This window comes from Anomaloglossus baeobatrachus, chromosome 1 (genome assembly GCF_048569485.1).
Source record: "Anomaloglossus baeobatrachus isolate aAnoBae1 chromosome 1, aAnoBae1.hap1, whole genome shotgun sequence".
Lineage (NCBI taxonomy): Eukaryota > Metazoa > Chordata > Amphibia > Anura > Aromobatidae > Anomaloglossus > Anomaloglossus baeobatrachus.
In genome coordinates, this window is record NC_134353.1 from 31,204,224 (window position 1) to 31,216,914 (window position 12,691).

Genomic DNA, 12,691 nt, shown 5'->3' on the forward strand with positions numbered 1-12,691 from the left:
CGGTGACGAGGCAGCCGCTTATTGGCCGTGGCTGGCACCATTGCCATCTGGCGTCTGATTTGGTGTAGGGCTTAGGTTACAAAGGACCCATGGCTGCACGAGTGTCATTAGTGCCTTAGCGCCCATCACACCAAGATTTGTGGTGAGGCACACCCAGAGTCAGTAATCCCACTCCTGTCCTACATCCCATCCATACCTATACAGCCCAGTGACGTCAACTGGGCTGTGTCCTCGGTCCGGCTGTGGTCCCTACACATGCGCCAAATCCTCGTAGGTCTCCCTATACTGCTAAACAGGGAAGGTCCTAATCCCAGTGGTGTGGGGTGAACACCACCGATTGTGTTTGTTCTTTTATGTCACTCTGAAATTGTGCCGTCTGGCTGCCTGTCTCTCTATGGCTTTGTCATTAGCCCGGAGGACCTTGGGAGACGATTGAGCTATTATTAGTTTTGCTCCAATCGTCCCCCTGTGTAGCACCATCATTCTTAAATTTTGGTGGATCCTCTCACACATTTGGTAGAGCAGCACAGTGGCTCAGTGGTAAGCTCTGCATCATAAGGGTCCTGGGTAAAATTTCAACAAGGACAACATTATAGTTTCAAAGTTAAATAGTGTTTAAGGTTGAAGGTAGACTTAAGTCCATCGAGTTCAACCCATGACCTAACCTAACATATTGATCCAAAGGAAAGCAAAAAATAACACATTATGGATGTAAGTTCTGAACATTCCTACATGAACAGTGTCCTGGAAAGTGGATTGGTCATCATGGGCCAGTTGAGTGCCCACCAAGGTCTCCTGAACTGGCTCCCTTAGACTTTTATCTTTGGGGTCATCTGAAAGCAATTGCCTATGCTGTGAAGATACAAGATGTGCAGAATCTGAATCAATGAATACTGGAAGCCTGTGCTAACATTTCTTCTGCAGTGTTGCTATCCGTGTGTCAAGAGTGGGAGAAGAGTATTGCATTGACAATCCAACACAACGGGCAGTACTTTGAACACATTTTATAAGTGGTCATAAAATTGAAAATAATTAATGAACAAATAAAGTTATGTTAAAACCAAGCACACCATTGTTTTTCTTGGGAAATTCTCAATAAGTTTGATGCGTTACATGACCCTCTTCCTATTGGAAAAACAAAGTTGGATTCAAAATGTCCGACTTCAAAATGGCCGACATGGTCACCACACATCTTAAAGAGTTCCCCCCCCTCCCATATAGAAATGAGCCAAAAACAAGAAGTTGATATCACCAACCATTCCCACTTTATTTAGGTGTATCCATATAAATGGCCCACCCAATATATTTATCTAATATATAAAGCTGAATGTGTGTATGTGTGTGTGTATGTGTGTGTATGTGTGTGTGTATGTATGTCCGAGATTGGCATCTGCACCATCGCAGCTACAGCCACAAAATTTTACACACTCACACTTCTGGACCTCGAGAGCGTCATAGGCTATGTTTTGAGGGGAAATTGTAACACCGCGCTTTACAGTTATTCACCAAAAAACCTGCCTCTTTTAAAGCGAATGGAGCTGGGAGCCACAGTGCAGCCAGAACTTCAGAAAAATGCGAAGCCACGCCCTTATATGGAATGTTGGCGTGTCACAATGCAGACAGGGAAAGAGGCATACACAGACAGGGTAAGAAACAGACATAGACAGGGTAAGAGACAGACACAAGAGACAGACATAGACAAAGAGACAGACTGACAGGGAAAGAGACAGACAGGGAAAGAGAGGGACAGTTTAAAGAGACAGACACAGACAAAGAGACAGAGACAGACACAGGGAAACAGACAGACAGGGAAAGAGAGAGAAAGAGACAGACAGGGTAAGAGACAGACAAAGACAGGTAAAGAGACAAAGAGACAGACACAGGGAAAGAGAAATAAATAGGGAAAAAGACAGACAGGGAAAGAGAGGGAAAGAGAGGAAAAGAGACAGACAGGGAAAGAGACAGACTCAAACACTTTTGCCCCTATCTACATAATAGGGAAAAAGTTAAACAAAAAGTGTTGGGGGCAAATTGACAGCTGACAGATGTGAACAAGGGGAACTTAAAGAATGAGAGCGATGGCGCCAAAGAGTACATACCATACAGTTGCTAAGGTGGGGCCCCGACATGGGATACTAACCACACTTCGGGATATGAACACACATACAAAATGCACCACATACCACCACGTACATGAACACATATACCACCCTCAGCACACATTTCACCAAGTGAAACTATTTAATAATTAAATTTCTATCTATTTGTTTTGTGGTTTTTGTGTGCAGAATACATTTTTGTTAATACATTCTATTTTGTTAACAGCAGTTATTAACCCGAGCGAAGCCGGGCAGTACAGCTAATATATATATATATAGAGTACACACCAAAAGTTTGGACACACCTCATTCAAACATGCAATGAGTTTTCTTTCTTCTCTTTATGGCTCTGAAAATTGTAGATTCACATTGAAGGCATCAAAACTATGAATTAACACATGGGGAATGAAATACTTAACAAAAAAGTGTGAAACAACTGAAAATATGTCTTATAGTCTAGGTTCTTCAAAGTAGCCACTTCCTTGTTGCAGCAAAGCGTCCAGTTGTCCATGACTGAGAGCTTAGAAAGGATGCATAAATACCTAGCCAAACAGCTAGCCGTGGAGATGTTGCCATTGAGGCTTGTGGGGACACAGTGTTTTCATGATCTCTTTACTGTGACTGCCCCAAAATACAGTGTTCCCAATCACCACTATTTTGCCTTGTGTCCCATCCCCGTGTTACACAAGCATGTGTTAAACAATCTAAACCATGCTCTGACCAGCGCTATAACTGTGACGGTCCACCTAACAACAGACATGTGGACCAGTTGTTGTGGACAGGGATGATACATATCTTTCACAGCACACTGGGGGAACCTTATGAGAGCCAAGTCGCAAACTGGAATATCCCACATGCTACCCATACCGAGAATAGTAGGCCCAACTTCTTTCAGTGTTTCTGCCTCATCATATGCCACTTCCTGTCTCCCCTCCTCATCCTTTGCTTTGCATTTGGCAAGGCTACTAGCATCATAATAATTAACAACAAAAGCAAGGGAAAAATTTAAATTCATTATTAAATCATCGGGTCACTCCCTAAATATAAACTTGATTCCATTCACTCACAACCTGTTATTTGTGTGACCCAAAGTATATACACCACCATATTATCAGTAAAATAACTCTGAAAACTGTTTATAATTGATTATTTTTTATTGAAAAACTTCAAAAACAGTTTATTACATTAGAATTTTACACACTATGGGGTTGAATTTTGTAAACACACGATCATATTAATAAGGTCCAAAAGGAGCAGGGCAGAAAGTGAGGACACCATTATAAAAGCCGGAACTATGACGGAACTAAACATCCGAGCCTGCACAACCAGATAGGTAAATGGGTGGTGGTAAACAATAAATATCACTTACTAGAGCACGGGTAAATGTAACCCAAGTCACATTAAGAGGATCTGAGCTATCATACAAACAGTCACTAGGTGGCGCTCTAATAGCATGCTTACTTATATCACCTTAATGTGACTGTTTGTTCTAGCGATATAACATCATCACCATCCTCCAGACTCACCCATATTAGATACGTTTGCGGTTCAGACGCCGAGTCCCGTCACTCGTCCGACGCACATTTCAATGTATTCTTCCTCAGGGGCCATCATTATTAGCATCATAATAATGTGGCTGATGTGGACGGCACAAGCCAAGTTGTCACCCCAAAAATAGCAAGGAGAAAAGGACCGGTGAATTTAGTGTATCTGGTATCACAAAATGACACTACTCTGTGTGCTGGAAAAAAAGAGCTCTGCCTGACTTGCCTCAGGGCAATGGGGTACTCGGTCTCAGGCCGTATATTTACTAGGCCAGTTCACTGGGTGATCATTGCCCAATTCCGTGACCCTGGGGGTCGCTTAAAAGGGGTTATTTACAGGGGAACAATAATAAAGGTTTTGTCATGATGTCACTTGCAGGTTGCGGCTATGTAGATAGAGCTGCCGCTGCACCGCTGGGGCTGATCTTAATGGCAGCCTGGATGTTGGGCCCTCTGCAAGTATGGCCAGGATACAGGGGGGTAGGAGTTGGTGTTAGGCGTGGAAAGAAGGTAGACCACACAAGGGATTGCAATGTAACTGGTTTCTTTACTCACAGCATTATTATGGCTTGCAACCCGAAGAAGGCTGGTCCTCTCCACTGGTCCCTTTAGTCCCAGTGCCGGTGTAGTAACCTGGTGGATTCTTTCCCCTGCACCTGTCTCTGGTTGGTGGGTCCCCATGGCTTGAAGCATCTGAGGGTCCGCTCCTGGTAGTCTTTCAGTCTTAGTCCGTACGATGGGCAGTTTGAACCCTGTAGGGTCGGTGTTCTGTTCCGGTCTCTGGTTCTCCCATCACTGCTGGTGCCCCTAACTTTATGGTCAGTGAGGTCCTAGATGGTCCTCTCACTCTGCAGATTTTATCTGGTCTGCCTGGAGCGTTTGCTTTACCTAGGGCTCTTTACCCTGTCGGTGCTGTGGTTCCAAGACTACTCCACTGTACTCCTTTGGCAACCACACGCCTACAGCCTGACAGGTCACTGTTACACACTCCCGTTAGTACGGTTACATCCATCTCCTTTCACTTCCAGTTACTGACTGTCTGACCACTCCTCCCTGGTTGTCGTCTAGTGGACTGGATTGGCTCCACCCCTAGGTGGCCATCCATTGGGTCCAACCCTAGCCTGTCACCAGTCCTTGAGAAGGGGAAAAAAAGGATTATCTATGTGTTTTGGTGTTACCAGCACTGGTTTTCTGGGTTCCTGGGAAAAGGCCCTTCATCTTTGATAGGATGCAGTACCTTTTAGCTCATTGATGGCTTCAGGGGTGCTACATGCCTCTGACAATAGCTGTTCTTATAAGGACACTGGAAGAACAGTTTAACCTATCCCTACCTAATTCAAAATCTCTCCCTCCGTGTACTTTGAGCTTGTTCAGTAGTTTAAGCTCTTAAAAGAGCTATTGTATTCTGTTACTATGAAGGTAGCGACAGGCTCCTTGATTCTCTGTCCCTGCTTGAAAATATCTCGCTCCCTATACTACACTGACCTACTATAAGCTGCAGTTAGCCCTGAAAAGGGCTTTTGTGTTATTAAGATGCCTCACACTCTCCCTAGCAGCTGCTCACTCTGTCTGTATGCTGGTACAACACTGGCTCCGGATGCAATGTGCGTGAAAAGGCGGCGGAAGGGCTTTTATAGACCCTATGATGCTGCGCGGCCAGACAATCACAGATATGCCCCAACCAACATGGCTTCAGCATTACTGTGATTGGTTAAGAAGCCGAGTATGTTTAGTGGCTGCAAATCAGGCACCAAACCGTCTGGGAGGGACATACGAATATAGCAAGGCAAGTACACAAAAACTCGCAATGTAACGAGTAACCTGGATACCGTACTATCTGTGCAAGTAGTGAATAGTAACGATTACACTCGCTCATCACTAGCAAATTCCTCAAATTTAAGCTGAGAGTCTGCACTTTAAGCCCATATTGATAATATAACTTTATATTGAATATGTTTTGTTAAACAGCTAAAATGACAAAACTTGTATCACTCACCAAATAGTTCTGCCCAAATATTCTATCTACTAAAGCTTTTCTTTAGATTTTGCAGAATCATTGACTCCTAAGTGGCTGCATCTTTATTATTTAGACTTCTGTGTAATAAAGACAGAGAGAATACTTACTGAGCCAGATTTCCAAGCGAAGCTATTAGTGTGAACATGGAACCAATCATTTTCTGGAGTTTTATTATTTGGCAAAAAGTAACTATTCGCTAATGATATGTAAGTAACTCTTTTATTCGATTGAAATTGCCAGTTTTTCAGCAGGAACAACCCTTCAGAGCGCAACTTTCTTGTCTCATCAAATGCAATATGTTTGCTGCTGTAATCAATGAAATTGACTCTTCTTATAAAGTATTTTAGCTTGTGAATAAATAAACACAGATATTGTATTAGATCAATAGGAGGAGAGACAATATAAAATAATAAATTATATTGTATATTCTTTATAGCTCTAGACTATAAATGATTACTGGTCCCAGCGTACAATCCCATATATACCTTATATCCCACGCTATCTCTAGTCTATGTAATTTGTAGGAAAATATTTTTGTTAAGCTGCGCTCGCAATAGAGTTACATTGCGACAGTTTTCATCTCTGTGGCAAGGTCTGTTATTTCAAATTTGACTTGTCATTTAAAGTGGTAATAAGTGTAACATTTTTCTACATATCTCAATGATTTTGAGAATGTTCTATTTATCATACATTGTCATTTATGATAATGAGAAATCTGGGTTAATACATTTTGAATTTTAAAATTGAAATAAAATAATAATTGTATAATAATCTGCGCCACTTAAAGTTATTCAAAAAGGATGTAAATAGAGTAAATAGACGGAAAGGAAATACTTGAACTTTTAATTTTATTTTCCACTACAGATCATAGTATCATAGTATCATAGTTTTTAAGGTTGAAGGGAGACTCTAAGTCCATCTAGTTCAACCCATAGCCTAACATGTTGATCCAGAGGAAGGCAAAAAAACCCCCAATGTGGCAAACAAGTTCCAATGGGGAAAAAATTTCCTTCCTGACTCCACATCCGGCAATCAGACTAGTTCCCTGGATCAACACCCTGTCATAAAATCTAATATACATAACTGGTAATATTACATTTTTCAAGAAAGGCATCCAGGCTCTGCTTAAATGTTAGTAGTGAATCACTCATTACAACATCATGCGGCAGAGAGTTCCATAGTCTCACTGCTCGTACAGTAAAGAATCCTCGTCTGTGATTATGATTAAACCTTCTTTCCTCAAGACATAGCGGATGCCCCCATGTTCCAGTCGCAGGCCTAGGTGTAAAAAGATCTTTGGAAAGGTCTCTGTACTGTCCCCTCATATATTTATACATTGTGATTAGATCCCCCTAAGCCTTCGTTTTTCCAAACTAAATAACCCCAAGTTTAATAACCTGTCTTGGTATTGCAGCCCACCCATTCCTCTAATAATCTTGGTGGCTCTTCTCTGCACCCTCTCCAGTTCAGCTATGTCCTTCTTATATATCGGTGACCAGAATTGTACACAGTATTCTAAGTGCGGTCGCACTAGTGACTTGTACAGAGGTAGAACTATATTTTTTTCATGAACACTTATACCTCTTTTAATACATCCCATTATTTTATTAGCCCTGGCAGCAGCTGCCTGACACTGGCCACTAAAGTGAAGTTTACCATCCACCCATACACCCAAGTCTTTTTCTGTGTCTGTTTTACCCAGTGTTCTACAATTAAGTACATAATCATAAATGTTATTTCCTCTACCCAAGTGCATGACCTTACATTTATCTACATTAAACTTCAATTGCCACTTCTCAGCCCAATCCTCCAATTTACATAAATCTCCCTGTAATATAAAATTATCCTCCTCTGTATTGATTACCCTGCAGAGTTTAGTATCATCTGCAAATATTGAAATTCTACTCCGCATGCCCCCAACAAGGTCATTTATAAATATGTTGAAAAGAAGCGGGCCCAATACTGACCCCTGTGGTACCCCACTATGAACTGAGACCCAGTCCGAGTACGTACCATTAATAACCACCCTTTGTTTCCTATCACTGAGCCAGTTTTTAACCCAGTTACACATATTTTCCCCTATCCTCATTATTCTCATTTTATGTACCAACCTTTTGTGTGGCACCGTATCAAAAGCTTTTGAAAAGTCCATATACACAACATCCACTGCATTTCCCTGGTCCAGGCTTGAACTTACCTCTTCATAGAAGCTGATCAAATTAGTTTGACAGGATCGATCCCTCATAAACCCATGTTGATACTCTGTCATAAGGTTATTTTTCTTGAGATACTCCAGTATAGCATCTCTCAAGAAACCCTCAAGGATTTTACCAACCGTGGAGGTTAAACTTACCGGCCTATAATTTCCCGGCTCAGTTTTTGTCCCCTTTTTGAATATTGGCACCACATTTGCTATGCGCCAGTCCTGCGATACCGACCCTGTTATTAAGGAATCTGAGAAGATTAAAAATAATGGTCTATCTATCACAGAACTCAATTCCTGTAGTACTCTGGGGTGTATGCCATCCGGGCCCGGAGATTTGTCAACCTTAGTGATTTCGAGGTGGCGGCGTATTTCCTGCTGGGTTAAGCAGGTAATATTCAAGGGTGAATTTATGGTATCACTGGTCATGTCATCTGCCATGGCATTTTCTTGTATAAAAACCGTAGAAAAAAAGTCATTCAGCAGGTTGGCTTTACCCTCATACCCTTCCACCATTTCACCAAGACTATTTTTAAGGGGGCCAACACTATCGCTTTTCAGTTTTTTACTGTTTATGTAGTTAAAGAATATTTTACGATTATTTTTACTTTCTCTCGCAATGAGTCTTTCTGTCTCAAACTTAGCTAACTTAATTTGCTTTTTACATATTTGCGTGATAATTATAAACACTCAAGAAATTAATAAAATCAATTTGGGCCATTGCCCTCTTCCTCCTCCACCAACACCACCGGCTCCAGTGGTGCTCTATTCAAATTCTATTCAAATTATTCAGAAATGTATGTTTTATAGAAAAATGAACGCCACACTGGGACATCGAAGCTGATGTCGTTGATGATGATCGCATCTGACCAAAAGCAGGTTGGGAGCAGGAGGCATCATCGCCTGCTTCCTAAACCGCACTTTGTGAAGCATGCAGCACCGTGGAAGTGGCAGTTGCTTCACTCTGGAACTCAGGCTTTATTCCACTAGCTACCACCGAGGACTTAAAAAAATTAAGTTTCCCAAGTAGGAAATGGTTCAAACACCATATAGCCGAGCATCAGAAGGTACTCCCAACAGCTTATTTTTAAAAATTGGTAGGATTTGAAACAAGGCATAACATACCAAAGAGTTTAATAAATTCAGTTTTCCCAGGGGGGAATAGTTGAAACACTATGTAGCACAGCATCAGAAGGTACTCTCAACAGCTCCCAACAGCTTTCTTTTTTAAAAAAAAATTGGTTGGATATGCAACAAGGCATAACATGCCAAGGAGCTAAAAAAAATTCTGATTCTGCAGGGTTCCATGTGTAGCACACTGTGGAGCACAGCATCAATAAAGCACACAAAAAGAGACTGCCTGACCAATTGTTCTAGACAGTGTAGCCTCGACAGTGGTTGTGCCAGTGCAAAATATACAAAGGCTTGAAAAATATTGCCCTGCGTGATTAAGACTAACAATTAAATTGCAGCAACATAACAAGTTAGATTAGTCATGCGGTGTTATTAGATGATAGAAGACAAAATAGTCTTGAATGAGAAACAATGGAACTTATTTGAACTTAAGAAATACAAATTTTGGGGCTAGACTTATTATTGGGTATTGTTAACAGGTACCCTGAGATGCTGTGGAGCAATACATCTATGGTTCATTTTGATCATCGTCAGATGATCCATGGAAAAGACATTGAGACAGTGGACTCTTACAAGTACCTGGGTGTCCACCTCAACAAAAATATAGACTTGACTGCAAATACAGATGCCCTGTATAAGAAGGGCCAGAGTCGACTCCACCTATTGAAAAGGCTAAGGTCCTTAGGTGGTCGGTTGGGGGTTTGGTTGTACTGAAAGGGACAGAAACAGGATGGACAAACTGGTATGGAGGACAAGCTCTGTGCTGGGTTGTCCTCTGGAGTCTGTGGCTGTGGTGGGGGAGAGGAGGATGTTATCAAAGCTGAAAGTTATCATGAAAAACCCCCTCCACCCTCTGCATGAAAATGTAGAGGGCCTGAATAGCTCCTTCAGTCACAGACTTATACATCCACACTGTAGGATAGAGCGTTTTCGTAGGTCCTTCATTCAAACTGCAGTTAGATTGTATAATAAATATACAGTTTTAACTTATCTTATCTTAATCGTTTCATCAACTGCTCCACTACAGCCCTCTTGAATGTTTCCATAGTACAATCCTTATTTGCCTCAACAAGTAGCGAAGCGAATTTGTCTTTGTAGCGTGGGTCAAGGAAGGTACATAACCAGTATTTGTTGTATGCCAAAATGTAGACTAGTCAACAGTCATGAGAAAGGCAGCGTGACATGAACTGTGCCATGTGTCCCAGACTTCGAACTGGAAACCTTTGTGTGTCACTGCTAAGAATACATTCTGTCTCCCTAAACCTCCTCTCCTCCTCAGCCTCTCTCTCCTCCTCCTGCTCCTCACCAGGCCATCCATGCTGGTCAGCCCTGAAGCTTGGGTTATGGATAAGAAAATGGGTAAATTTAGTACCGCGACAACGACCACTCATGCAGGAGATGAAATTAACGTGACTTTATTCCATGCTCAGGTCTACGCGTTTCAGGAGGCTCTGCTCCCTTCCTCAGGACAATACAAGCACAAGAAACATCAAAATCCACAGACACAGAATGGACTGAAAACATATACCTTCAAGTGTGACGTCATTGGTCCGCCCACTTTAGAAAGAAAAAAATCGGCGGGAATTCCATACATTCATGCAGGCTCTTCATAACCGAATTAACTCGCATAGGCACAATATAAAAATTGGTTTTATGCTCCATGGCCTATCCAGGCATATGACCATGGTTCATGATAAAAAGTTCAGCTTAAAAGTGACTCCTATTGAACAGATACCCCCACATACCCCTAATCGCAATGAATTACTAAATAAAAAAGAAACCTATTGGATCTACAAACTTAACATGCTTAAACCGTTGGGGCTTAATGAGGTAACCGATCTATTTCATTAGAGGTCTATGGGTGTCTCTTATTAATTGTTTAGATTGAAAGATTGATGAGAGGTATATATTTATTAGTTAAAAATCGTTTTTCCATATCCACCTCCCTTTGTATTCATATGTATATATAATTTTATCCTGATATTCCAGGGTTTTATGGATTTTTGGATCATGTATACTTTTAAAAAAATCTTTACAGATTGTTTTCCATTTGGTTTTATATGTAAATTTATATCTTGTTGTTATTTTGTTTTTAATGCCTGTTTTTAGGCTCAGTTGTTTTAATCCAGCTCATTGCCAGGTCTCACCTTACATCTTAACATGATACATTTTTTATATATATATTTTTTATCATATATATATTTTATATATGTATATATTTTTTATATATCAATGAACTTTTTGTTTTTATCTGATTTCCTTTTATAATTCTTGTATATATGTTTTTCATTTGAGGTCTTCATATGTATAGGTGTGTGTTATATTCTCATATTTATGTGTGTAATCATTTCTACAGGTACATGCACGTGTATACCTTTATTTTTGCCTTGGATTAACTTGTGGTGCGTTGGTTTTGTATTTCACTTCTCACCCATGAGATCACTATTTTACTATCTTGGTTTATTATAGGGGATCTTTCTCTATCACATTGGTATAACGTTGCACCAATGTATTTATGGAAATAGGTAATCCTTATATTTTTCCCTTTTGATAGTTGTAGGGAATGGCACACGCCGTATAGCTACTTGAACTATCCATGTTCCTTTGTTTGAACTCCCCGGGTTTGATTCCCACTGAAATCCTGGCCGTTAAATACCCCTATAGTGTTTTTTATGATCTCATGTACGTTCCCGTGCATAATATTAGATTCCCGTGGCTATATAGCACGGCATTCTTTTTTGAATTACACGCTGGATACTTTTTCTCTTCACCGCATGCGCAATAGTATTTTTTCCCACGCTTTTGAACTTGCTCGACCCCGCACATCACTTCGGCTTCTTATCTTGCTTTTCCGCATGCGCAGTAGTGTTTTTTCCCACGGTCTTGAACTGTATGACCCCAGCGCTTTTAATACTTGCAGCTTCTTTATTCTGGGCTTCTCACATTGCGTTCACTTTTACTAATAGAGGGTTCCTCATTATACGATGATGTTCCTCTGAGGAAATAATACATCTTTTCTTATGGTCACCTCTGTCTGCACTGTTTGGCCCAAGGGTCTAAACCTCTAAAATACTTGCATTATAGACTGACTCTATGTTTCTGTGGGTTCGATTCTGACCCATCCTGCCTTTCCACATATTGATTATCACTATCTTTGGTTTTTCCTATATATTTTATCACTAGTAATAAATACACGGCTCCTATTTTTTCTTTTTTTCTTTTTATTATACTAGATCATTGATCTTTACTTTCACAGGTATTTCTGTAATGAAGATAAGTTTGTTTTGTATTCAAATCATGTTACTACGTCATATAGTGAATGTATGGAATTCCCGCCGATTTTTTTCTTTCTAAAGTGGGCGGACCAATGACGTCACACTTGAAGGTATATGTTTTCAGTCCATTCTGTGTCTGTGGATTTTGATGTTTCTTGTGCTTGTATTGTCCTGAGGAAGGGAGCAGAGCCTCCTGAAACGCGTAGACCTGAGCATGGAATAAAGTCACGTTAATTTCATCTCCTGCATGAGTGGTCGTTGGCGCGGTACTAAATTTACCCATTTTCTTATCCATTTTCCACTTCATCTGAGGGGTAACTGCTGCCGCTGACCCATTGTCTATGCCTTTATAGTGGTTGTGACTGTCACAACTTTACTTGGTGGGTAACCTCTGTGCTTTTCACCCTATTTGTTTTTTG

At 40.8% G+C, this 12,691-nt stretch overlaps 1 protein-coding gene across 1 annotated transcript in view; it reads right to left on the minus strand.

Moving 5' to 3' along the window:
• LOC142311542 (vomeronasal type-2 receptor 26-like) overlaps positions 1 to 12,691 on the minus strand; it is a 100,671-nt gene that overhangs the window by 38,710 nt on the left and 49,270 nt on the right. Inside the window, exons 4-5 of the mRNA XM_075350486.1 lie at positions 5,768 to 6,007; positions 733 to 852 (exon numbers count right to left, since the gene is read on the minus strand). Coding sequence (XP_075206601.1) covers positions 733 to 852; positions 5,768 to 6,007 — 360 coding nt within the window. The remainder of the gene's footprint in view (positions 1 to 732; positions 853 to 5,767; positions 6,008 to 12,691) is intronic.